This window comes from Gymnogyps californianus, chromosome 13 (genome assembly GCF_018139145.2).
Source record: "Gymnogyps californianus isolate 813 chromosome 13, ASM1813914v2, whole genome shotgun sequence".
NCBI lineage: Eukaryota > Metazoa > Chordata > Aves > Accipitriformes > Cathartidae > Gymnogyps > Gymnogyps californianus.
The window spans coordinates 2,815,110-2,842,164 of NC_059483.1; the positions used below are offsets into that span (position 1 = coordinate 2,815,110).

At 38.6% G+C, this 27,055-nt stretch overlaps 1 protein-coding gene across 3 annotated transcripts; it reads left to right on the plus strand.

The window, feature by feature from the left end:
* Positions 1-1,714: 1,714 nt before the first annotated feature.
* CRBN (cereblon) lies at positions 1,715-27,018 on the plus strand. 3 transcript variants are annotated; one of them, XR_007767244.1, is made up of 12 exons: positions 1,715-1,781; positions 5,300-5,412; positions 5,578-5,780; positions 6,665-6,814; positions 10,075-10,237; positions 14,382-14,444; positions 15,179-15,263; positions 16,901-17,016; positions 20,073-20,137; positions 21,713-21,844; positions 23,410-23,944; positions 24,126-27,018. XR_007767244.1 is itself a non-coding variant. In XM_050904765.1 (11 exons), exons 1-11 carry the CDS (start codon positions 1,715-1,717, stop codon positions 23,591-23,593), a joined length of 1,341 nt encoding a protein of 446 aa, XP_050760722.1. In that variant the 3' UTR covers positions 23,594-27,018. The 3 variants fall into 3 exon arrangements, 2 of the variants coding, with proteins under 2 accessions (XP_050760722.1, XP_050760723.1); XM_050904765.1 differs by having other exon boundaries at positions 23,410-27,018; XM_050904766.1 differs by having other exon boundaries at positions 1,745-1,781; positions 5,303-5,412; positions 23,410-27,018.
* The last annotated feature ends 37 nt before the right edge of the window (positions 27,019-27,055 follow it).

The window sequence follows — 27,055 nt, forward strand, 5'->3', positions numbered from 1 at the left end:
GCTAATCATTGGTTTACTCTGTCACTGGTCCAGGGAGAATATTATTGCTGAACTGAAACTGGACCTATTAAAGAGAACAGCAGAAAATACAGAATTTTGCCCTGCGAAAAAGGCCTTATTTGGGAGAAAACAAACAGGGCTGAGATACTGAGGAACTGTGAAATGCCTGGGAGCACTGTATGGGATTTAGTGATTTGTAACAGTCTCCAAAGAATGCCAACAGCAATAAAAAGTAAGCATTTTAATTCAAAGGGAGAAATCCCAGAGCCATGATCTGACAGGCTGGTTTGTTTGGGTTTTTTTTTAAAGGGGAAGATAATGGTAAGAAATGATGAGACAGAGCATTTGTGTAAGAGCTGGGCAGTGCAGAGGCAGCCCCACCAAACTGACTTTTTTGGGGCGTATCAACTGGGTTTGTATCCCACCAGAAAGCAGAACAACCCGTGAGCCATTTCTGGCTATCACACCAACCTCACGTCAGGACAACACTTTGCCATTTTAGCTGACGACAAATCTCAACCATTTTCTTTTAGCAGTGCTACAAAACACAGTCTTTTGGGGTTTTTTTTGTGAGTAAAAACTTATTTTTACTAAAATCTCAGTTCTCAAAGAGAAGAAACCACTTGTGCACCAGCGAGGCACACTAAGTGCCACATACAGCGCACCTACAGAAGACGTTAAGCCATGGATGCACCTCAAACACTCTGCCAGCCACCCAGATGTTTTTCTGAGGCACAAGTCTGGCTGTAGTACTGCTTTTGAGAAGGTTATATTCGAAGCCTGGGCCAAGTGTTCATACAGCAGCGTGCCAGAGGAGCGGGAGCTGCGGTCACACAGCAGAGGGGAGGTGGCGGGCTGGTCGGACGGGCTGGATCTTCGCCTGCAGGAAGCAGATCAGCCAGGCCCAGCAGTGTCAGTTGTGCACAGGTACCGAGGTCTGGGGTCATTTCAAACCTCCCTGCGCCCCAGCATAGGCCCCCTGGCTCCCCTCCAGCTCACATGTCCGTATCAGCAAGATCTGGTCTCCCTCAGGAATCTCTGCTGGGATTACACGTTATCTAGTCGTTGTGTTTACGGTTTCTGCTTCAAGCTCTTTACCCAAAGGGTGATCCACCATGGATTTTATTCACATCCATCCCCTCTCCCAGAACTCAAAGGCGGGGCTCAGGCATGAAGCGCTTTAGAGAGAAGCAGCGGGTGCCACCCCGGGAGGCTCTGGCGAGGTCAGCCATGGCCGGGTCCTCCGAGGAGAGGCGGCACCCACGGGCCCGAGGGACGCGCACGGCCTCGTCCCCGCTCTCCCCTGCCACCCCCCGAGCCCCGAGGACCTCCAGGCGGAGCCGGGAGACCTGTCCCGCCCTGGGGGACACGGTGCCGCCGCCCGCAGCGGCCGCCCTCCCCTCAGCGCGGCGCTGAGGGACAGCCCCATGCCCCCGCGCCCGTCCCTCCCGCCGGCGCTCCGCGAAGCCTTTCTCACGGCCTGCTGTATAAAATAAACGCGCTGGGAGCCGGGGCGGGATGGTACGGAGCCCCGAGAGCCGGCGGACGGGGCCCTGACCCGCCAGCAGCCCCGACGCTCCCCGAGAAGCGCCGCTAGAGGCCGCCGGGCCGCGACTCCCGGGCTCGCTCCGCCGGCGGCGGCGGCTCGGGCTCCTCCTCCCGCCTCCTCCCCCCGCGCCGGCGGTTTCCCAAGCTCCTCTCCGGGTAAACAGCGATGGCCGCCGAGGAAGGAGGTGGTGAGCCCCATAACAACATGGGGAACCACCTACAGCTGGTGCCCGGTAATGGCCGCGGCCGGCTGGGAGTGCGGGGGGAGCCGGCGGAGCTCCGGGCCGAGCCGGGGAGGAGGCGCTGGGCTGGGGTGGGCGTGAGGCGCTGGGCCGGGGGGGGGGGGGGGGGGTTTGCTTGGGAGGGGGCGGGAGGCGATGTGGGGAGCGGGGACTCCCTGCCGCCGGCCTGAGGAGAGGGTGAGGGACGGCGGAGTGGGGCCAAGGAGGAGGTTGCGGGGCTGTGTGGGAAGAAGGGGAGCTCCGGGCGGCGTTACCGGAGTGGCCTTTCGGTGGGTGGTAGGCGGTGCAGCGCAAAGGCTGGCTAATGGAGGTGCAGCCTTCCTGCCGCCACTAACTCTGGTGGTTGGCACGTTGGTGGCTTACAGCCCGCAGCGACCGAGCCCATAATTCTGCGGTGGAAGAAGAGGTACTCGGTCAGTGGGTGTTCAGGCGTTGGGCGACTGATCGGGCGAAACACGCTGTGAAGTTTCCACCAAAGTGGGCAAACGCAGACACTCTTCTCTGTAAATTTGGACCTCTGTGAAAGCAAACAAAGTCTGAGGGAAACGTTTGTTGGCTTAGAAAGTCTCCACTCAATTTAAATGCTCTCTGATGCCGTTAGTAAGCAGGGAAGCAAGAGGTGCAGTGCACAGGACTTGAGGGCAGCGTTGGATTCCACACACCGTCCAGGCTTCTGCAGTATTTATGCTGGAGTTTGTAGAACAGCCTGGCTTGTCTATCCGCGTACACCAGCGTGATGCCTCATGGCGATACCTATTGCATAATAACGTGCGTTTTTCTAATTTAGCGTATAGTGCCTCCAAACCGACAGGAGATGATAAGGTTTTGGAAGCAGCTCGTGCTAAACTGGAAAAAAACATTCTTTCAGAATAAGCATGCAGAGGAGAATGTAGCAGTAAGTCCTGCCAGTAACCAATGTAATTCCCTATAGCTGGAAATTCTATGGGCATTTTATGTCTGTATATTTAAAATAATATGAAAATATTTCCTGAATATTTTAGGAAATATAGCTTTAATTTTTCCTACACTGCTCCTGTTTTTTTTAAATGAGGTTCATATTTCCTCATTTCTGCACAAAGGCGTTGAGAGCAGATTTGGTAGTGTTAGTGGGCCAGGATGAGCATCTGGGAATGCCTAACCTGCCACGAAGGAAATGTGAGCCTTGTCATGCAGGGTGCCTTTGGCACTTGCCTTTCCCTTGTCTCTGTGTACTGGAGGTCTCACTAATCTTGAAATAAAAAAAATCAACAAAAAAAAATGTATAGTTAAGGGTGTAAAAGATGCAGTTTCTTTTGCCTTCCGTCTGCTGTTCCTGTAGTGTGATCGAGGAGGAGAGTGAAGACGGTGGTGGTTTTTTTGACATTCACATGGTGCTGCTGCAGTAAAATGAGTCATCGTTCCTCGCTGCCACCACACAGCAGCTAGTGTGCGTTTTTTGGCAAGAACGAGCAAAAGTTTGCAGGGCACAGTTCTTTCTAATCAACTGCTGTTAATTCCTTTTGTGTTCAGAAAAACAAGTGAAACGGCCTCTCTCTAAAAGGCTATTAAAACTGCTAATGATTGATGCAACTTGATGAGAGTGCATGCAAACCAGAATATAATTTTTGATGAAGTCAGCTTCCCTCCCGCACCCTGCACTGCTGCCCCAGAACCAAACAAAAACTTCCTACTCTTTCCCTCCATCAAGCTAAGCAAAATGCTGGCCGTTTTGTATGTCTTAAACATTTTACAGTCATTTATGGTTAGGGTTCCTAACTGAATATAATGGAAGAGAAATTTCATATAGAAATGGAATATTTTTTTTTTTAGAGTAATTAGGAAGATGATGTCTTACTGCTTTAAGCTTTGTAATTAGGTAAAACACCAAAGAGAGTCTGTAACCTCCTTTCTTGTCTTGCTGGATCATTTCTTGTTGAGATAAATACAGCATAGGATGGATCCATAACATCAGCGTGCAGTGCTGTGGCTCCTACAGAGAAGGTTCTGTAAACTATGCAATATTTAAAAAAAAAAAAAAAAAAGTGAGGTGAAGCAGAAAGAAGACCATTGACTAAACATTTTGTAAAGAATACATTTAACAAATGCGTCTGAAGGCCAAAGAGGGAAAGAAAAGGTTCTCCAAAACCAGCTTATAACATCTTCTTCATTGTTCTCTTGTCCTCCCACTCTCAGAAATAGCAAGATCTCAGTGGAAGAGGGTGGTGGTGCTCCCATTTCGAAGGAAGACTCCTTCCTTTTGCAGCATCTTTCTTTTGTAAGATTTGCCTACAGTACCTTTCAGAGAAGATAATCACTCCACCTTTTAAATTTTCAACTCTGGATTATTTCTTAAGAAGATACTAATTGCAAAGTCAGGCAACTAGATAGACTATTGTAAAGATATTTTTCTGCCTATCTGGTAATGTAATAGCTTTCAAGATCTGAATGATGTTTTTCAGCACCATTGGGATTATCCATTACCCAGCAGATACTGGTGTAAGAATCCTGCAGATTGGTTTGCAAAGTTTATGATAACATCTATTTTAGATATAGCATGGTTTATAAATACTGTTTGTGTTAAAAGGAATAGGATCAAGTAAGACAGTTACAAACGTATGATAATTACATTGCATTTGTTTTGGGTGAGTATTTGCAGGCGTACATTGTATGGTAATGCACAGAACAGTCAGTGAAACCAACATTTTAGAGATAGGTATATTTTTTTATCTTCACTATTTTTTAAAATTTATTTTAAAATATCTATACAGATTTTATACAGATAAATGCACTGTTTATGTTTCAAAAATAAAACATACTGTTAATTTAACTGTCCTCTTGCCTGAAAGTAATTTTAGGATTGACACCTGGAACTGAGAAATGGGAAGAAAGTAGTAATTTTTAAATACTATTTTGTACCTGAAATCCTTTGCAGGGTCATATTATTTGCTTCCTTAGTAGTTGCCTTTGCTGAGTTTGTGCGCGTGCTGGGGTTTGTGTGTGTGTTTGGTATACACACAGGAGAGGCTGACAGCGGTGAAATTGTCTAAAATACCAGTAAGAGTCTTTGCATGAATGTAGAGCTTCAGATTACTTTTAACTCGCTTGCTTTATGTGTGCAGTTGTATTGTTCAGGTTTGTACTACTTCAAATGCTGTATTCAGCATCCTACAAGAAATTAAGTTATCTGGCAACCTGGTGTACAGACAGAAGACATTTAGAATTGAGATAAGGAAGTACTACTGTAGTGAAAATCTGAACTGACAGACTTTGTTTATTGTTTTCTTCCAAGAAAAGTAGTTCTTTAGCCTTTCAAAAATAAATTACCAGCTTTTGACCCTTTCTATAGAACGGTGATTTTGCTATAACAGCAAGAAAATTATTTTTCACAAGTTTACAAATACAAAACTTGCTTCCCTGTGAAAGGCTGTAGCCTGGGAATATTGAATGCATTTCTGTGATTCTCTGCTTTTTCTCAGTATCTTAGTCTTTGTTGATTGATTTCTACACAATATTCTGTATGTGCTTATTAGCAGAGAGTGAGGAAGAGGAAGACAATGAAATGGAAGTTGAAGATCAAGATACTAAAGAAGCTGAAAAGCCAAACATCATTAATTTTGATACCAGTTTGCCAACATCACATGTGGTATGTTCTTTATATATCATCCATTAAATACATCTTGAAGAGGTTTTGATTGTTTTTGTGTAATTCTATTGTAATATCCTTAAGCCGAAGACCTAATTTTATTTTATCCTTGTAAATCACCGAAACCTCTTATACTACTGTCATTTCCTTACTTATTTTTTTCAGTATTTAGGTTCTGATATGGAAGAGTTTCATGGAAGAACAGTGCATGATGATGACAGCTGTCAGGTGATTCCAGTGTTGCCCCACGTTATGGTGATGTTGATTCCTGGACAGACGTTACCTCTTCAGCTTTTTCACCCTCAAGAGGTTAGCATGGTGCGGAATTTAATTCAGAAAGACAGAACGTTTGCTGTTCTTGCATACAGGTAAAATACACGAGTGGGTTTACTGATGGTATACAGCATGCATTTTTAGCACAATTTCTTTGGATACTAAATCAAAAGCAGATGGTTGCATCAGTTCTGTGGTGAATAACATAAGCTGTGGTTTGAAATTGTTGGACAAAAATCGTCTTCCAATACGTAATGAAAAGGTTTTCATGTCATACTGGGTAGCTACTTGACGGTATCACATGTTAGTATAGAGAAACAGTAAGTGTTGATCTGCTTTCCTTGTTTGAGCATCCTCTTGATCTCAGTAACTGTTTGAATGCACTGCTCCATCTTGCTTAAAGAATAAGCCTTGATCTGAAATCAGATTCTTGTTTTGAGAACTGTATTGTTGTTAAAGTGTATTTGCTTGCTTTGTGTATAAATTAGCAAGCACAGACAAGTGTTTCACAATAGAGTTGAGAGACAGGAGGTGATAGAAAAGTTGGAAAAGATACAGGCTAATCTGTGCCAAAAGAAGTTGGGAATGTTCCTTCCTCTTCCGCCCCAATTTACTATGGTTTAATTATGTAGGAGGTGGGAACAGTTATTTTTATAAAGTCAATCTAAAGAATTTTGGTACTTTCAGTATCTGTATTTCCAATGCAGATACATTGGTGATACCTGTGTTGCCAGAATTTCACCTCTAGACCCTAAAATAAAACCAAGTCAACTGGCAAAAACCCTCAACCAAACAAAACATTAGAAGTTGCTTTTAAAATGGAAGAATAATGACTGCTTTTAGTTGAAGGTATTTTACCAAATTTACTTTTTTAATAAGACTAATCGTGTACAGTCAGTGCAGGTAGACTAACTCGTGAAATCTGAATGAACAGTGCTGTTTGGAGGGTAGGTAACCTTTTTAATTCTGTTACTTTTAGTAACATACGTGAAAGGGAAGCACATTTTGGAACAACAGCAGAAATATATGCCTACAGAGAAGAGCAGGAATATGGAATTGAAACGGTCAAAGTGAAAGCAATAGGAAGACAGAGGTTCAAGGTGCTTGAAATAAGAACCCAGTCAGATGGGTAAGAAAATTATGTATTTCATTCTACATACTGCAAATCTTGTTTCACCAAAACATTTACATTTTACTGCAGGTGCATCTGCCCTTTCAGTCACACAGTTGACTAATTACTATAGATATTAATTGAATGCTTAATCAGTAGCTTCTCTGGTTACTAAGAACTTACGACATTTCCTGTTCTAAGACTCATGTTTTAGTTGTTAACAACTTTGCTATAAAATTCTCTAAAGAATATCTGCCTGTAGTTTGATTTGATGTGTGTGAGAAAACATCTGTCGGATTGACTTTGTTTCTGAAAATTAAGTCGGGAAAAAGATGTTGATTTGCCTGCATTGTAAGTTCTAAAGCTTTACTTCAAAATCTCTCACATCCCTGTTTCAAACCACATGTGAAATGAGTTTACAGTATCAAGTGTGTGCCTTCTGTTGTCTTGTGGAAAGCCTCCCTAAATAGCGACCAGATTCCATTCCTTTGAAAAATTGTAACTTTCATTTTCTGAAAGGACACCTGTCTAGAGATGGTCTGCATTGGATGTGTTCCACTTCATAACTCTGTGTGCAATTGCAGCTCTGGAGGGCTGCAGGCAAGGGTCTGACACTACAGCTAATAACAATATGCTTGTCTATTTTTGTACTTTGAGTGATCTTTAACTACTGAGCCTCAGCAGCACGCAGAAGGATTCAGCTGCATGATTCAGATATGGAGAGGACAGTAACTGCCCAGAGGGGTGGTGGTTTTCATGAGAAGCTTCCCATGAAAGGGGGGGACTGGAGTCTGATAATAATAATAGAGAAACAAGTCGCTTCTCTTGTTCATTTTTTCCTTCGTAAAACATAAAAGCACACTGAGATTTGTGGATAAATATTTGAACATGAAAAGAGGTTCTTGATTTTTGCTAACTACAAGCAGCCCATCATTTTCAGTTTCTCAAATACTGTATCTTGTTTATTTTAACCATTGTCACAGTTTAGTACATCCTTACCTTCAGCAAGTCTTACCTCTTCCTATCTGACCATTCACTGATACTTCACTGGTAGAAATGTCTTACTTCTCCTGTTATTGCGTGACAATTCTTTTCATGTGCTTGTCAAACACACTCAAATCAGCTTTGATAGGAGTATTCTCTTCTATGTTCTAGTCCTGTTCTTTTCCGTATTCCAGTGTGATACCTGTGATATTTAGAGGCTCCTCTTCTAGCCAGTTTTATCATATTATGTAATTAATACCTTTGTCCATTTATAAAAGTGACTAAGACCCTTAACATTTAGTTGAGAATATGCCGATTCTTCTGTCATTTTCAAGTTCTTCTTGGCATCATGCTCTGCACCATGCATGACATCATGAGCCTCTGTCAACGTCACTGTCCAGAGATACAGGCTCCAGATGTTGATCCTGTGAGCACGTGGTGATTCTTAGCACAACTGCTTGAGGTTTTTGTAATCTTTTCTGCAAGGCCTATAACATCTTACTCGAAATCTGTAAATCTAAAGCTAATCATCTGTATCCTGCTATTGTTCAGCGTAGTGGCATTGCTTTAGAAAGAGGCCTGGGAACAGTCTGAGCTCAGCATTTTCATATGCTTTTATGACCTGCAGCTGAAGAAATGAAGAATATGTGTGCTACTTGCTATTTCTCACTATCTAACATTTGGTTACAAATAACATATTCCAAATTTTACAGCTTAGAAAAACCATTGCTTGAACACAAGATGGCGGTGCTTAGATGACTACAGTAACAACAGTATTGTTACTGAGAATTCAGTATCCAGAAGCAGTTAAGATGTACAGTGACTTTTTGTTGTGCTGTTAAAGCATTTTATAGTGATGATTTTATATCTACTGACCAGCAGAGCTCACTTTTACACAGCACGTTCACAGGTTTCATTCATAAATACAAATTTTTAAATGTATGAAATAAAGGAGGTGAGATTGACTTTTCTCATCACGGCAAGCTCTAGATTTGTTGGAATGACTTTAACTATATAGAGTTGCTCTACTTTCAAATACTGCGCATTTTGTGGGTTGGGCGAGTGATGTGACAGAAGCAGAATGCAATGTTCCATCTGTACAAATAAAGCATTCTCATTAAGATCATGTTTGTATTTTTCATGTATTCAAGGCAACTAACAAAAGAAACAAGCATTACCAGTCTAAAATCCTTTTTGATAAAGAGAGAAAAATACCGAGCTTCTTAGCAAGAAGAAAATATCCATAGTTCTTGGTGTTTGATTACTAAGTGCTTATGGCAAAACATCATTTTATAATTTATAGTAAGTTAACAGAGTTCAGTGTTGTCCCTGTAAGTAAAATTGGAAGTTTGTAATGACATGCATCCCGATATTTCAGGATTTCTGATCCATAATACTTTTAAAATGTAAAGTCCTTCCTGCTAGACAGCATTCTTAGTAGCGACATAACTGTTGCTGAAGCCTTTGCGGAATAGGTTACCTGGTTGATGCTAGGATATTAAAAGATGATCAGAGTCTATATCCTATTTCTGCTGATTTTGAACTCTAGCTAAGCACGTAAGCTTTTGTGGTTTGAAGATAGCAAGCTGCATTTCAGCTAAACATCGTTTCTAAGGGTTTGATATATAATAGCTGACTACTAGTTTATACCAGAAGTAACTTGAGGAGACAAAAATCTAAAAATACAATGCTGAGATGGTAGAATATTCTGCTGTGTTGCCACTGCCAATCTGTCTTTAATTCTGTCCACCACAATCCCAACAGATATCTAGTGCTCTAAAATACAAAGACAGCCTGTTGTATCCCATGGAAAAGGTAGCTAACTCTGAGAGGGGGGAAAAAAAACCAGCAAAGAAACTTTTGCTGAAAAAGTTAAAGCAGTGATCTTTGAAGAGTTCTGTATGCCAGTGCAAAAAATATTTGGAAGACTGCTGATTCTGGCTTTTAAAGGAAAAGGAAAAATAGAGATTGCTTCTGTCTCTAATTTAGGTATACCAAAGTCCAGTCAGCACAGTGGCTTTAATAATTTAGCCAAGGGCGTGAGATAATCTGTGTTCTAGAATAGTATGCGTTTGGTTTGCTACAGATATGCTGTATGTTCTCTAAGGTAATTTGATTTACATTAGTACGACTTGAAAAGTCTCATGAAATGAATTGCTGCTTAAATTCTATAGTATTATGTAGTGATTAATCTATTACACAAGTCTATGTTTTTATAAGCAGTAAACCCCATTTTTTTTAAAGTTTTGTATATGTGTGTATGTCTCATCTTTTTTTTTTTTTTCTTTTATCAGAATCCAGCAGGCTAAAGTACAAATCCTTCCTGAGCGAGTGCTGCCTTCAACAATGTCAGCAGTACAGCTGCAGTCTCTCAGCCGATGCCATGTATTTCCTTCTTCAAAACCTACAGCATGGCAGGACCGAGCTATACATCAGTGGTGGCAGAAATATCAAAAGGTTAGAAGCTAGCTGTGGCTTTGGTTTTTGGTGTTTTGTTTTTTTTTTTTTAATTTTTGATGGTATTTTGAAAATGAGTATAAAATTCCATCTGTTCCTCTTTAGAGGAGGATGCACAGCTGGGATGCTAGATGCCAGCCTCCTGCTTTTGTCACATACTGTGTGATTGATTGTCAGCCATCAACAGTGGGGAAATACACGTTTTGTATTACGAGTTCTCTTTGATTTTAATTACAGTATTATTAGATTAATATTATTACATAATCATGTAATATTACAATTACTATTTTTTTACATAATCAAACACCTCAGAGAGTTCTGGTTGGTAAAGCTTGTAGGTGATGAAGTGCTAGTGGAAAAAACAGTAAGTTTTTATAGGATTTAATTTGTCGGCAGGTCAAAGAAGCATGTTAACTTTTACTGATGTTGCTTTGACAATAAAAATACTGGCAATCAGTGTTGACAGTGCCAGTGCTTTTACTTTGTACTTGTCATAATGGTTTGGTTTTGAAAGTAAGGAGGCTTTTGTAACTTTTTCTGTGACTGTTTGATTTGGATAGAAGAGGTTTTTAAAGAGTAGAGTGGTTTAGAGGTGACTCCCAAATTTCAGTGATGAAACAGAAGACCTGTGATGTCTTAGTTGTTTGGAATCACAATTCCATTTGCTGATTTTGCTTTAATCCTTTAACTGATGCAGGTTTTAACTTCTGTACCTGCAGTTACTTGTTTACAGAAAATGTGGGTCTGTTAGAATGACAGACTCAAGTTTTTTTAACTCAGTCAAATATCCCACCCAGATGATTGTTGGCTAACAACTAGGCTGTACTTCATAGTTTTGAGCATGCTTTATGTTGCACTTTCATCTTGTAAGTTTTTGTATAACACGTATCTAAAGTTCTTGCTGACTTTTGTGCTTAGTCATTATCTTTGTCAGTCACAATATTTCTGTACAATCTGTTTATTCCGACCAATTGCACATGTATTTCTAAGTCTGTTTTTTGATTTATTAGTATTTGTTCAACAGATTTACCTTCTGGCATAGTTAATATGTAATGCCCTTTATTCCCCCCCCCCCCCCCCTTTTTTTTTTAAACTGAATTTAGAAACTTTCTTAAATTTTTATTATGGTACTAACAGTGACAGGATAAGAATGGGTCATAGAAATCTCTAATTTTTTTCATGCATTCTACATACGTTGACATAGTAGTTATTAGTGGAAGACGGTGCTTTTACACACCAAGTGGGTAAATTAGTAGTTCCACGGTCTTATCAATTTTATTTCCTAGAGCTTTTTTAATAAGTATGCCGACTTTACCCTTCTTTAGAGAGCTTCCAGAATTTTCTTTATTTGACTCTGATTTAAAAAAAAAAAATAGAGGAGAAATAATAATTATCAAGATGTTGGTATTGCCATTAGGGAATTAGGTTCTGCTTTCCTGTTTTTGCTTCACTGGCACAAATTCTGTCTTTGCTTGTTTACACTATTTTTGCATCACTGCAGCTGTGACAGTACTTGGAATCAGGAGGGAATTCACACTGAGATCGTAGGGCAGAATTTTCAAGAGTCCTAAGTGGCTGATGCCAGGCCTAAGCTACAAACTTTTGCATTGCTCAGGAGAATAATAAGGTGTGATTTGTGCTAGAGACAGCTGTGCTGTTTAAAAGGTGCTAAAAGATGCCTTTATACAAGTGAATGTGCACTTTTACCAGTATACAGCATTTTCCTTCAGGAGTGTGAAATAAAATGTACTGTCAAAAGGATAATTTTGCTGGAATAAATTATGTTTCCCATAATAAGCACCATGCTAGCGTATCGTACTAGCATAGTTATACTAGCAAAAGCCTTGCAAGTGTAAACCTAGCTCATTCTCAGGCACAGTGCAGGCTTTTCAAAGACCAACTATCATTAACAGTGGACAAATATGCACAGTAAGGTTAATGGGACAAGAGTTAGCACTGAGGTCAGTAGGAGAGGATGTGGTGAAACAGGGCAACCTGACACTTTTGAAAAAACGAGAATTGTGGCTTATTTATTTATTTATTATTTAACCCACCGTTTTGGTCAGTGGCATGTAAAAGGAAAGATATCTTGAAGTCTTCTGTATCAGTAGAGATCTTTGGAACTACCTCCAGAAATTAATACAGAACCCTAGTAACTCTCCTCATTGTCAGATGCAGTTAAGGTTTGGATTTGTGTTTTTTCTTCAATGGTTTTGAACTCTGTACCCAAAAAAACGCAACCAACCAACCAAAAAAAATTCATAACAAAGAGCTATTGATTCTCAGAGTTCTTGAACAAGTTCACCTATGAGTTAACAAGCCCAGAAACACTATGCTTGGGGGGGGCAGAAGTCCCAGACTGATTCTATCAGACAAGAGCTGAAATGCAGCGCACCCACTGTAAGAAGAACATGTTTTGCGGACTGAGATGCAGATCCAGAGTAGGGGCATTGTCCTGTTGACCTGCGTCGCTCTGTTGATGTCAGTAGAACTGTGACTGTTTCCAGTATGACAGGCTGTACCTCTGTATGTTTACTAATATAATGAGAAACATCAGAAAATGGAAGTTGCATTTTAAGAACGGTTTCTGCTCCATACAAGCACTGACCCTGTGTCAACTGTTACAGAAAATATACTTGCTAATTAAAATAGCAACTTGAGTTTTGGTGTTCCTCAGTTCTTTCTTCAAAGTACCATTTATTTGCTGTGGATTTTAGTCTCTATTGCCTGATATTTCTCATTTGTAAAATAAGGGTAGTTGCCCTCAAAGGGAAAATTAAAATTTAATTTCTAAGTATTTACAGTACAGTTTGAGATCCTCTTTTGGAAAGCAATGTGGTTATGTAGTATACTGCTTTTAGATTTTTATTAACCTAAACCTATGAATTTAAGTGTTCTGAAGTCACTGTAGAGAATTGGTTAACTAAGCAAATAACCTTACACTGCTGGAAATTTGGTGGTTAAGGAATGCATTTATAATCTAGGGTTTCTTGTCTGCAGGATATGCACAAGCTGAAGATTTTTTTAGAGGTGGTATTGGTGGCCACTTGTATTTTGTTCCTCCATATCTGCTCTGTATTGTTGTATAGATATTTTCATACATAGTCAAGCGAACATGTTAGTCATATTCACAGTGAAGTATGATACAGTAGCATGGGCCACTCCTATTAGTAAAATTTTTACTTTGAAGGAATACCCTTCAATAAAAAATAGTTACGAGACCTTCAGGGATTTTTTTTTTTTTTTCCTGTTGTTTTGTTTTCCTCCTCCACATTTGTTTCTTGCTCAGTGCTCCATTTGGGTCTGAATTTTTCTTCATGGGATGTTTTTGAATGGATATTGTACAATATTTTGTTCACTGTCTTTGGATAGTTATAAGAAAGCTGTTTAATAGCTTTTCAGTAGGCTGGCACAAGCATTGATGTTCAGTAAGCATTTCTGAAAATGTGATTTGCCTTAAAAATAGATACCAGAATGAGAGTGGATAGCAATATGTGATTAAACATCAAGACTGCACAAGTTTTCTTAATCAGTAATTGTTCTGCTGTGAGAAAGCAACTCCTAAGTTGCGTGTTGGTATTTTTAGTTATGTTTTTAACAGATTAGTTTTTCATTTTAAAAATACCATCATATATCCTTTGAATTTATAGATGTCAGCTTAAAATACCTGCTATGCCCCATTAATCTCCTTTCATTTTGTTTTGCATTTGACTAAATTGGTATGAATAGTTTAATCACCTCACATAGTGGTTTGCTGTGGTTGCTGAAGTAGCAGCAATTGATAGAGACTAAGGAACAGATGCACTATCTAATAGTACTTAAATTTTTGGAACTGTCTAAATTTCAGATAGATGCTCTTTTGAAAGGCATAATTTCTTATTAGTAAACGTCAGAAATACTTTTAATGCTGAGACAGGTTTTCTGAGAAAATCCATGTATTGTCTGTCTTGTACAGAAGTCTTAGCCCTCAATGCATTTGAGAAGTGGTTTGGAAGCTTCACATTGAAGTACTGGTCCTGATGGTGATAATTTGTTGTATTTTTAAATAATAGGGTTATGTCTCCTCTGTTTTATTTGTTTGAACACGAACTGTCCCTAAAATCTGCTAATGTTAAAGAATAAATATTTGTGGTTTTGGTTTTAGAGGAAGTTCCACTGTGCAAGTTTGACATCTTGGCCTCCCTGGCTCTACTCTCTATATGATGCTGTAAGTTCACGCTGTGTATTAGCAAATAATCTACAATTAGTTTTGTATGTTTTAATGTCTAATTATTGGATAATGTAAAAGCTTTAATTTTGTTGGCTTATAAGTTACATTTTAAAAACATGTATAGTTTTCAGTTTACTGTGAAAAGAGCAGGAAGGGCTTCCCCCTCTGTATAGTTGTTCCCTTGTGCTAGAGCACGTGTCTGGGGTGGATAACAGAGGTTCAGGTTCCTGCTGTGTTGTCTCAGAGCAAAAACTCGATCCTCTGTCCCACATGCTCCAGACGAATGTCCTAACCACCAGGGTGCTGGATAGTCTTAGGTCTGTCTTTCCTGTTGGAGTTGGTTTACTCTTTAAAAAGTACGTATTTCTTTATATACATATGTATAGATGTATATTAGTGCCTAAAGTAATTGGTGTAAGAGAGGCAGAAGTAGGGAGGAGGCTAGCCGTCATCTTGTTTGTACAGTTCTAGAATTTTAACAGTTGTCTCCTTATCTCAAATGAGAGTTATAACCACCATGGGCCATTGGTTCATTTTGGCCTGTTTCCCATCCTATTTTACACTTAGTTTAAAATATGTAGATACAAAATGAGTCTGTAATTATTGTCTTAAAAGCTAATGTCCACTTAGGGAAAATAGCTTACTCTACATTTTGCTTCCCTTTTTTTTTTTTTTTCCTAAGAAAACAGAAATACCTATGTATTTAAATTAGACTTTTCTTCTAACAAAAGGAAACCTTGATGGAAAGAGTCAAGAGGCAGCTACATGAATGGGATGAAAATCTTAAAGATGAATCTCTTCCAACAAACCCAATAGGTATGATGTTGTTTAGCTTGTGAACTCAATTTTTAATTTTAAGTTTCCTAAGAAAACAAAACTTAGATAATGACCTTTTATTGGCAGTCCATCCCTCACTTCCAGTTTCCAATAAATTTTGATGATTGACTTTGACAAAAGGATGATAGAGCTTTTAAAGACTTAAACATCCTCCAACGATGCGGAAACATGTTCAGTAAGAGAAATAGAACTCTATTGTGCTCCATGGCAGGAGGAATATGATCTAAATGTTTTGTAAGAAAACAAGAGCCAAAAGCATACTAGATTTTAAAAATTACTATTATGTAAGTCTAAGTGTTAGTTTGTATAATCTCTTTGTTCTTACTTCTTATTACCTCTTATCCGACATGAGGGAAACCAGCACCAGTAACCTAATCACAAAAAAGCTGGGATCAGATTTCGTGCCTTAGCTGGCACTGGGGTTACGCCCCAGTGAACAAGTCTCTTCTCTCTGCAGGTCTCTAGTGTCTAATAAGATGGAAATTTCAGTTGAAGCCTTTCTAAGGGGAAGAACATTCTTTCCTGTATAGACTCTCAAATGCCTAATAAGGGGGAAATTCAAACTGCAGCCTTCAATTAAAGTCAGTTAAGCACCAAATGCAGGTCTGGGCTCAATAGTTTTGATGTACATGGAACTGTCGTTTCTGATTTACCTGAAGTAGTGGTTCACAGTACTTGCCCAGAGTGCTGCTTAGAGGACCATATATGGAAAGCATATGAAATAATCTGAAAACAAACAAAAAAATCCAGTATTTTTTTGGCACTTCTTTTCTCATGATTCACAGCACACTGATAGTTTGCTGACTTTAATTTTCAGCTTCTGAATTCTTTTACAGGCTGTGAGGAATGGGATGATTTCCAGCTCAGCAAGGTTTTTGTTAGCTAAATTAAAGAATGACTGTAGTGAAGTCCACTACCTTTTGTGTTTGTGCCTTTTAATACCTGATTGAAGTTGCTGCCTGAGAATTTACTATCATATTAAAACCTTTTTTTAAAAAAAACCCAAAGTCTGTCATCTTGACTGAATATTTTTGGATCTAATTTTGGTCTGCATTCAAATGTGGGAAAAAACCTCCAGAAGGGAGTGTATACAGAGTATGTCTTTTTCCTTCTCACAATATAACAGTGAAGAATACTTTCATAGTACTAACATGAGTAGTATAACTTGGTTGTAATTTATGAAGGAGGTGTATGTTTGGTTTTTTCTTTAATTTTTCCTTCTCTTATAAAAGCACGTCTGTCTCTTTGCAAAAAAATAGAGGAAGTGCAAGCATAAAGATAACAACCGGTGGTTGGAAAACTCAGTAATTCACTGTCAAAGTGGAAGGCTATATCAGACAATGTTCTCCAGGGGTCTGTTCTGGTTTTAGAATACACTACCTTACCAGCATTGTTCAGTCTCTGTCACTGGTGATCTTTAAGTGTGGATTAGACAAGTATTTTAGAAGAGGTTTTATGTGTACATGATCCAGTCTTAGGGCAGAAGGATGTACCGAGATGACCTCTAAAAGTTTATTGTAAACCTAAGTTTTAGCACTCTATCTGTAACTGAGTAGAAGTAGTAGGTTTTATTTCTCTCTCAAATTCTAACAGGCCTGGTGCTTTCTCATTTCTAGATTTTTCTTACAGAGTTGCTGCTTGCCTGCCAATTGATGATGCTTTACGTATACAGTTGCTTAAAATAGGTAGTGCTGTTCAGCGACTCCGGTGTGAATTGGATATTATGAACAAAGTGAGTATTGTTTCTTGTCATTAAATTGTTCTCACAAAAAAAAAATAGGAGTGACTGTTACAATCTATAACAAAAATGTATGAAATTTCCAAATAATACTTCTAGAGAGTGAATTTGGGTGTTCTTTTATTTCGTCCTTCCCCTTTAAAAGTTTGCTCAAGAAAGAAAATGCTCTCTGTCAATACTAGACTTTGTTTGGCAGCTAGCAAGAAACATATAATATTTGTTTTTGTTAGAAATCATGTTTCAACACCTCGCAGCACTTTTTTAGCCAAGAGATGGTGCTAGAAGTCCAATGTTGCTCATAACAGTCTTATGAACATCATAACCCCATATTGACAGTATAATACACCGCAATCAAGTAGCATTGTGCCATGAAAACTTGTGGATTTTGTAACAAAAGATAAATCTTTGTAGTATTGAGCTACTGAGTATAAATGTAAGTATTGGACTGAAAGGATTTTTGCAAAAGACATGGATTGACTTGTTAGGCAACACCTTTTTAAGATGTTCAAAAACTTGTCTTCCCTTCTTTCCATTGCCATGGCCATGGAATGCTCTAAATGTAGGACATTAAAGTTTTATTTTTACATAGTACATTTCTTCATAATAATATCTACTTTCTTAATAATATCTACTATAAGTAATATTATATATTATAACTGATAATGCAACTAAGTATCAGTCAACCTTATGTTGAATCTGACTCTTTTAGGAACAGCATTTGCAATAACATCTCCAACAGCAGTTCAAATTGCTTTCCAAAGAGAAAATGCTGTAAAGAGCCATTGGTATATATACAAGTTTTAACTGTAAACTTGTTTATGTGTTTGATAGTGGTAGCTGGAATATTTACTATTCGATTCTTGAATGGAGAGACAAATTAATATTTTGTTAATACATTCATATCACAAAGAATAGCTGTATACATCCTGATTGACCCTCACCGTGCTGGTTGTAAGCTTGCTGGGGATACTGAAGTACTGTCTCAAACATTAATATAACATAACCCCAGTCATTGTTGTCTATTGGATATAGAGCAGTGGAAATTTTGCCTGTTTGCCTAAAAAGTACTGCTTGTTTCTAGGGAAAAGAGAACCAGAATATCATTTTAATACTGTTCCTCTTCCCAAAGTTCATGCACCAAAAATCTAAAAGGGAATATGCAGAGAAAAGGAGACAGAAAACATCTCTTCCAAATTCTGAGACAAAAATGGACAGGTTTTTGCGTGAGGCTCTGTAATCAGATTAAACTTCATTTGTCTTTCCTGAGTCAGAAACTCTGAAAATATTCTGATATTCAGGTACTAATAAGAACTGTTTGTGTTCAGTACATTGTATATTTTCTATACATCCCAAAGAGACAAGAGGACTTAAGTCACCCTCATAAAATATAAGGTAAAGTTGATTTTTAGCCTACACCAAAAAGATGTTTTCTTCATCAACGTGTGACATTTTATTCTGTAAATATGTTTAACTGTTCTATATTAGTGTGAGAATGGTAAAGTGCATTATGGTTTTTTAGCAACATTTATTTTGGTCAAATCCACTCTTTTTAAGCCAGAGTTCTTTAATGAGAAGGGGTGCTCTGGCAACATACCATATATTTTGATTTACTTGAGAAGGACGGACTTAACACATTTCATTGTTCAGAATGTAATTTACAGTAATATAACTGATTGTAAAACCTGATCCGTTTTCTTTTGTCTTTGATATCAGTGAATTGTATTGTACTTTTAATAGCTTTTCCTGTTATTAAAGACAGTTAACTGTTTCAGTGCTTATTTTTAAAGGAATGTACATCACTCACAGGTATAACACCTCTGTGAATTCTGCTTGAGAATGCTAATTGTAGTACTTAGATAGGTTTGGAAATGGAGGGATGGAATTAAGTAGCTGTATAAACTGGATTCTGAGAGGGATATATGAACATTAGATGATAATCTGTGAGTAAGGGCGATTTAAAAGAGTGAGCGATAGTAGGTGTTAAAGGTCCCTGGTTGGAGAGAAAGGCCAAGTGAGCTTTAAGAAGGGAAGTGAACTGATGGATGATAAATAGTATCTGTATAGTAGAGCAATTTTCCTCCCTCGGTCTCCAAGATCGGTAGACAGTGTGTTGAAAGTGTGGGGCAGAACCAGTGTCACCTTCAGGAGGAAGTTGAAATGGAGCAACAAGCCCAGAGCATCTGAGTAGAGGAGAGAGTAAAGACTGACGTAAGCCTGTGTGGTATCACACGAGTGGAGTGCAGGAGTCAGAGCTCAGGAAGACTCAGAAGCACAAGCTGTGATTTACTGCAGGTTTGAAAAGGATATACACTCACACAGGGACTTGTCCAAGTGACGATCCTAGGCACAGCATTTTGTTCCAAAATACAGTGGATCACTATTTGGGTAATTTCATAGGCATTACCCTTAAAAAGAGGTAGAAGTAACGCACCTCCTGAAAATTAATGGTAGTGTTCTACTAAGCTGATTTAAATGCCTATTTTCTGGGCAGTGTCAGTGATGAATTGTTTTGTTCTACTTTCTAGAAATTGTAGAAGAGAGATTAATCTGTTATAATCTTCAAGAGAAAGATCAATACATCTTACATATTTTTCATGAGGAAATTAGAACCATTGATCTACAGTACTCTCAAATTTTAGAAAGACTTAATGATTGCATTTGTACTCATCTACCTTTTCTGTGTTGTATTTTAGAAGAGCAAAGGTTTTTTTCTAAATTATCTTTTAGAGATCTTAGAAGGTTGACTCATTTATTATCTTTGTGTAGTCAGATCCTCTTCTGTGTGTGGATTTTTTTGGGGAAGAGGGGAAAAGAGTATATAAAAATTGTTTTGTCTTTTAGATAACAATTATGTTTTCCATAAATAAGTAAAATGCATAGAAAAAAATTTATCCTTTGATAGAAAGGGAAAACATAAGTGACTGCTGCCCATAAAAGAATTGGTACAAAGTCTGTTCTGAGGGAAGGGGAGAGATGTTTTTATTATTTGCCACTGTGCTGACAAGCATCTGGAAATGAATGAAATTACCCTCTTTGTTTTTCTTTTCAAGTGTACATCTCTTTGTTGTAAGCAATGCCAAGATACAGAAATAACTACCAAGAATGAAATATTCAGGTGAGTTTATTGCTCTTAATCTTTGGGAGGTTCTTGATCAGAAACATTGGCACAGCAAAGCAGATTAAGCTAGGTTATGTCTTATAACTGCTGTGTTTTCCACAGGTGTATTAAACTTCAAGTAAATATTTATAGGGAATTTTCTTTATAAAACAAAAAAGGTTTTTTGTTTTGTTAGCTCAGGTTACTTGAGCTTCTTTAATAAAAAGTTAGTCGATCTGAACATCACCGTGTGTATTGTAATGGAGGTTAGCATGAAAGGCCATGCTATGCCACCTAGGCCAGCACCTTGCCACTGAAGAATTACGCACTCTGCGGTGAGTTTTGAAATATAAATCTGTTACATAGAATTTTTTGTCCTATTATTTCTGAATAAAGTTTATGAGATCCCAAATTTTATTTCTCAGCACTTCATCCCAACTTCTATGTGTCAACAAGCTTCAACAGCAGATTAAAATGCGCTAGTTGGGTAGTATAGATAGGCTCCCAGGATGTTGTCATGTGAGGAAATTGCCTATTTATGTCATTAAGCATTGTGATACCTTTTTTATTTGAAGAATGTAGGGTTTAATCCTAATAACTGCACTAGGCAGTATGTTCCCATTATATATTTGACCTGTACAGTATCTTCCATGTTCAACCATGATAAGACTATACATTTTCCAAATAATTGCTGCTTCTGGCAGCCTTGTCAGTATTTTAATCTTGAATAACTAATATCTGCTCATCACCGATGATAATGTGAAGGTTAAAAGACGTCTTGGTTTAACAAAGCAAGACTCCCCACAGTTTTCCTTTATCAGTGTGATAAGAAGCTGCTGTGGCAATTAAAAGCCATTTCTTATCTTCTAATCAAATAATGGATTGCAGAAACCACGATTCGTGCTGTGTCGATATGATGTACTTTAACAGAAGAATGATGAGAAGTCAGTGTAATGAATGAACATTTTTGCTTACTTTTAAAGTTAGATTTAAAACTGGCGATATAGATGTTACTTGGTTTTATTGGAAGTTGCTATTCAAAAGCAGCAAGTCAAATAAATTATGAGTCTATCATGTACTTTTTTTTTTTTTTATACTGAGCTGTAGGTCTTTGAGGGGAAGATTAATAACTGCCTTCAGTGAGGTAGTTTCCATAGCACCCTGTCAGCTATCCTCTAAGTAACTTGTGCCCTTTAGCAAACTGCTGGGTGAGGTTCATCTGAACACAAGAATGTTTTAATACTTGCTCGTGATAATATCTTCTTAAATACCTTTTCTCAAGTAGGGGCTTAATAAGGAGGTAACAGGAATAACTTATGTCAGTGAGGAATGCGTCGGATTAATAACACTGGACACTTAAATTTCTGCAATTCTAAGAAAATTTGACCAATGATATTTTACATTAGTATCTATTTTCTTTCATCTTTTAATAATATAATTAAAGGTACTTCTTTTCCTACAGCCTTAAGTGGTCTTTTGCTGTGGAAAATAGTTTTAAGCATGGCTGGCAGTTTTTCCTCTGTTTACGTTTGACAGCCTTTGTTTTTTGTTTCTTCCTTGAACTCTGACAAAATTATTAATTGTCTGTTGTAGTTTATCCTTATGTGGACCCATGGCAGCATACGTGAATCCTCATGGGTACATCCATGAAACCCTTACTGTATATAAAGCCTGCAACTTGAATCTCAGTGGACGACCATCGACAGAGCACAGCTGGTTTCCTGGGTAATAACAGTTAAAAGAAATTTTATTAGTAAATGACAGAAATTTGGTTGTAAATGTATTCCTGTGACGGTGGAATAGTAAATATGTAATTTTCGAAACACATCATCATTTCGCTCATATGAAAAATAGGAAGGTACACTTAGACTTTTTCAAAATACAGAATAAAATGGAAAATTCAGGTAGAATGTTTTCAGAACTTCTCTTTAATTTTTTAAAAATGTGGAAGTCTTAAGATTTTAAAACATCGTCTAGCACCTGAGAGCTATAAACAGGATACTGATTGTCTGGGAGTTTCTTTGTGTATAGTTTTGTATAAGCTACAACTAAAATCGTAATTGTTGTTTCCATGCAGCTTTCTCTGATCATAAGGCAAATAAAGTGCAAATGAAAAACAGAATGTATAAATGCAGTTATTCTACTGAAATACTTTTTTTTAGATCTAAAACCTGAATGTTACATGAATTTAAAAATTGCTACCATTTGTATTAATCTGATGACCTTTTGATTTTTTTTTTTTTTTAATTAGTCTGGCTCTGTAAAACAGTAGCAGAATTAACTGTCAAGATGTAAAAGTTTGCCTAATAAGGACAGGTCTTGCATCAAAATGTCGCCCCTCTCTGGTAGCTTAAATCTCATTTTTGTGGCTAGATAAGCATTCTTCAGGTGCTCATTCAAAAGTTTGAATATTTAACTCTTTAAAATACCTGAAATGTCAAACTATATTTGAATTTTAGTTTCACAAAAATAATCTTAAGCTAGATTTTCAAAGAATCTTCGGGAATCAAGGTGCCCAGCTCCCGTCTAAAAACCCTGCAGATCTGAAGGGGAAGAAAAAAAATAAATAAATAAAAAAATCAGCCTTCAAATAGAGAAAGCAACTGAAGCATTTTATTAGCACAACATTTCAACAGTATGATGAAATGCTGTGTGCCTTAAAGAAGAGTCATAAAATGGTTTTCAGAGTAAGTTAACGGAAATAAAAGTGATTTTTGCAGTGCTCCTACGTTAACAGGGAACTGCACTTTCTAGAGCAGCAGGGCTTTTCTTTAACAGTTTTAAAAGGCAGAACATGAATATTTCAAAACTCATAGAAGAAAAGAGCTGAGAAAACATATAAGGATGAGAAAAATTAACTCCAGATATTATAAGCCACAAGTTTTCTTCAGGGAGTCTTAAAGCATGCATGTCTTGTGACAGATATGCCGTACACCCTCCAAGTCATTACTCAGTGCTATGTGATAATCCAGAAAAAAGCCCCCATGATCAACACAAGAAAATGGAAGAGTAAATGTGTACGTGCATTAGTCAAGAACCTTGGACTGGCTACAGATACAGCAACATATTATTTTATGCTGCTTTAGAAGAGGACGTGGTAGCCAAAGGGGCAGAAGAATGATTTTTGACCCTCTGGCACAGAAAGGAACACGCAGAAGAATGATTTGGTGAAAATGTATTTACAGAGACTTGTATTACCTTCTTACCTCATGAGTGAGCTGTGTTCCAGTATTTTTAAAATGTCTTTTCCTTACGTGTTAGCATCAACCTTTTTGTTTTGTTTTTGGTAGGTATGCCTGGACTATAGCCCAGTGCAGAATCTGTGGGAACCATATGGGATGGAAGTTCACAGCTACCAAAAAGGATATGTCACCTCAAAAATTCTGGGGATTGACACGGTCTGCTCTCCTGCCTCGGATTCCAGAAACAGAGGACGACTCGGGCCACGATAGATCACCGTTACTCTGCCTGTAATCTAGTAACCTGCTTTGGAGATGAACAGGCAGCAGTCTGTCTCCTATGCATCTGCTCAGTTCTGCTTCTGATGCTTACTTAAATTTAAACCCAAGAACCCACACCCACACACAGAAAACAACCAAACAAGCAGGCTCACTACATCTGGGTTTGGTGTGCATCCACGTCACTGTTGTTTCAGACACACTGAGAACTGAAGGTTGAATCTTTAAAATGACAGCTGAGGAGAGGAGGTGGCATGAGACGCCAAGAAATCTATCTGATCCATCTGGACAGACTGGAGACTGAACTTTCTCCTTCCTTGTATAACTTCAGAAAATGTTTACTGCTATCAACTTGCAGTGAAAGAAGGTGGGGGGAAACTAAAATTACAAATAAACAGAGTATAATTTATGCAATATATGTATGGTGGTAGATACCAGTTACTTGCCGCGGAGTATTTGCCATAATATACTTAAAAGTGTTTTTGCTGAGAATCCCTGTTTCTAACTATGTGGAATACTTCAGATTTTATGCTTGTGCTGTTTCTCAGATATTCGCTGAATAACCGTCGAAGAGAGTACAAGGCCGAAGTACCTCTTGTGACTGATACTGTGTTGGTGATGTCAGTGGCAGTGCTGTAACTGGCAAAAGCAAGAGTCCGCGCTGCCTGCAGCTAGAACAGTCGCAGTACAGGGTGCCCTTTGAAAGGAACCCATGTGACGTATTCGGTCCTCACAAGTTGTCCCATCTAGTTAGTCTATTTGACTTTAGAAGTCTGAAATTTTAAACTATTTATACAGAATATACAGGTCAGTCCCAGAACATAAACTGCATTGTCATTTACTGTTGAATGTGCTTACATTTACTTTTCAAAATTATTTCTGTGAAGATTAGTTTACCAGCATACATGTCCAGGGTTCTGTGAAGTACTCTCTAAAATGCATAACTATGGTGATTTTTCAGTAGTATTTACTTTGACAAGGGGAAGGCAACATCTCTTTAATTTTTTTTTTTAAACTTTCATATCATAAACTAAAATTTCACATTATCACCCTTACCTTACAAAGAGCAAAAGTTTCTAAATAGAACTAAAAGGCAGTGCTTTTTTTTTTGTTTGTTTGGTTTTTTGTCTGAAGTGCTGTGTATGCTACAGAAATTGGGTGCCAAAATGGGGCAGCTTTTGCCGCTGATTTATTGTTTTTTTTTTTTTTTTTTTCCCTCAGCATGCACTTTGGTGATGGAAACTGCAGATTTCTTCAGTACGTTTGTGTACATACACACTTGTTTTTCTTTTGAAGCTTTATCATTCACTCTTTATTTCTTCACAGTAAATCTTTGAGAACTTGTCTTGTTAAATAGAATAACACAAAACTACTTAAGATTTAAGACATCAGCCACTACTTGCTCGTTCTCAGTCACGCCCCTACACCAAACATATGTAGCATGGAGAGATTACTTCAGTGAAAGGCCAAGTCAGACCTCTCTACAAGACAAACAGCTGATTTAAACGGTAGTGTGGTACCTGCTACAGTGCAGCTGAAAATACAGCCAGATGTGAGAAGATGCTAGATGCTGAAAGGCTCTTAGGGTAGTTTATCATGCTAGGTATGTAGAAACTAATGATTGTGTAACTCAGGTTTAGTTCTTTGAAGCCTTCTACCTCTGTGCTTCTGTGATAACTTTTGTTCTCTCCATAGCCCTCTTTAATACCGTATTTAATTTTGTGTGCAGTGCTCTGACTTGCCAGTGAACTGTGAAAAGCAATACTTCTTTGAATATAATTCTGAACAAATAGAGGGTGAATGATGGCTCATTTTCTTCAAGAAAACATTCTGTATTTTGATTATGTTTCTATACTGAGCTTTCAAAAGGCTGAAATGGTAAGCACTAGTCTGAGAGTGAGACTGTGAAACCTCTGTCCTTGGATAACCACTGAAATCATACCTAGCTTCCCCTCACGCCCTGCACATGCACACACACAGACGTACACACAACACGCACGTGCGTGCACACAGACACACCCCCCCTTACCTGCAGGCTTGGTTTATTTTTTCCCTCAAAGATACCTAGTATCTGTTGTTCCCCTTACCCTCAGTAGGGCTGGTTTGTGGCAAGAAGTTTGGGGGTGCTTTAAAGTACCTTCTGCTGCCATTCGATTGAAGCATTCACTGAGGGTATGGTGAGTGAGGCTTTCAAAATGATTGTTTTCTCAGCTATCGCTGAACTTCACAAGGTCTTCGGGTTTTTGGCCGAGTCTTGGATTGCCTCAACTAAAAATAGCATTATGTTGGCAATGTTTGAATACAAAATAGGCGTTTTTTTGGTATTGTGTATATATAGTCAAATGTAAACTAATAGAATCAAGTGAGATGAGTCAGGAGTAAATTTAGCACTAATTTAATTTTATTGTTGATGATGCTGTTCCATCTGCCTAACCTTCTGTGTAATGTTTGCCATTTCAAAGTCCATGACGCTTTCCAGGTTGAAAACAAGTGTGATTCAGGTTGCCGCGAAGGTGATGAATCGTGCCGTGGTGAAGCTGGCCGTTACAGCGCTACGTGTGTAAGAACGCTCAAAACGTACAGCATGTGACTTTTGGGGTGGATGGGGAGTTGTGGATGGTTCTATACATTGGTTAATATTTTCTGTGCTTCTTTTCTCCTTTTTGGAGAGAAAACTACTGGATTGGGATTGTGGAAAATTATTACTGACAAATACGGACATCATATGCTTTTGAGAGCTAAGTACAAAGGAAATCACATTTTACGATAATTTCCTGTGTTTACTACCTTCATTGGTTGGCATGTAGCTTCCTGCATTAATTAATCCGATGATTGACTTGCTGGCTGCTGCCAAAAGGGGTATTTTTTTCCTCTTCTCTCCCGCCATAATCTCTGTCCTTCTGACGTGAGGTGTAGGCAGCGGGCAGTCGCAGGGTTGGTGTCCTGGCTGCGCAGCCACAGCCGCGTCAGGTCTGACGGAGGGAGGAGGAACGAACGGGCGTCTTGTAGGGACCGAAGAGGGACTGCCCTGCGCAGCAGCAGGTCTCGGCTGGATTGGAGTGCGTGTAGCATAGAACTGCTCGTTTTCAAGCTGTCGCCGCAATAGCATCAAGACGTCATACAATCGGAGCCTGTAATATTGCAAGTTTTCGTACATGTTAGTTTAGTTTTGATGAATAGGTAGAATCACATAGGACACTCGCACACTGGGTCTAAAACGTTCAAATACTCTACCATTTGTTTTTTAATAATGCTATTTTTGTATGTGCTGCAATTCATTTTGTTTCTCTCATTGTTTTTTCCCCTTCCATTGCTTTGTAAAAGCTGCGGAAAGGGTAGCACGTTCTCTGCTTTAACTCTTCCTCTGCCTTTTGAGACAACTTTTCAGAAAAATCTTGTTGCTTGCAAACATTTGCAAAGAATAAAATTCAATTTGTTTCAAAACTCATCTTTTTTTTGCTGATTGTTGGGATGGGAA

Coding starts and splice junctions, on each gene's coding strand:
- CRBN (XM_050904765.1), top strand. CDS start 1,715: ATGGCCGCCGAGGAAGGAGGTGGTGAGCCCCATAACAACATGGGGAAC. Junction 5,781..6,664: donor TTTGCTGTTCTTGCATACAG/GTAAAATACACG, acceptor TGTTACTTTTAG/TAACATACGTGAAAGGGAAG. Junction 14,445..15,178: donor TCTACTCTCTATATGATGCT/GTAAGTTCACGC, acceptor TTCTAACAAAAG/GAAACCTTGATGGAAAGAGT.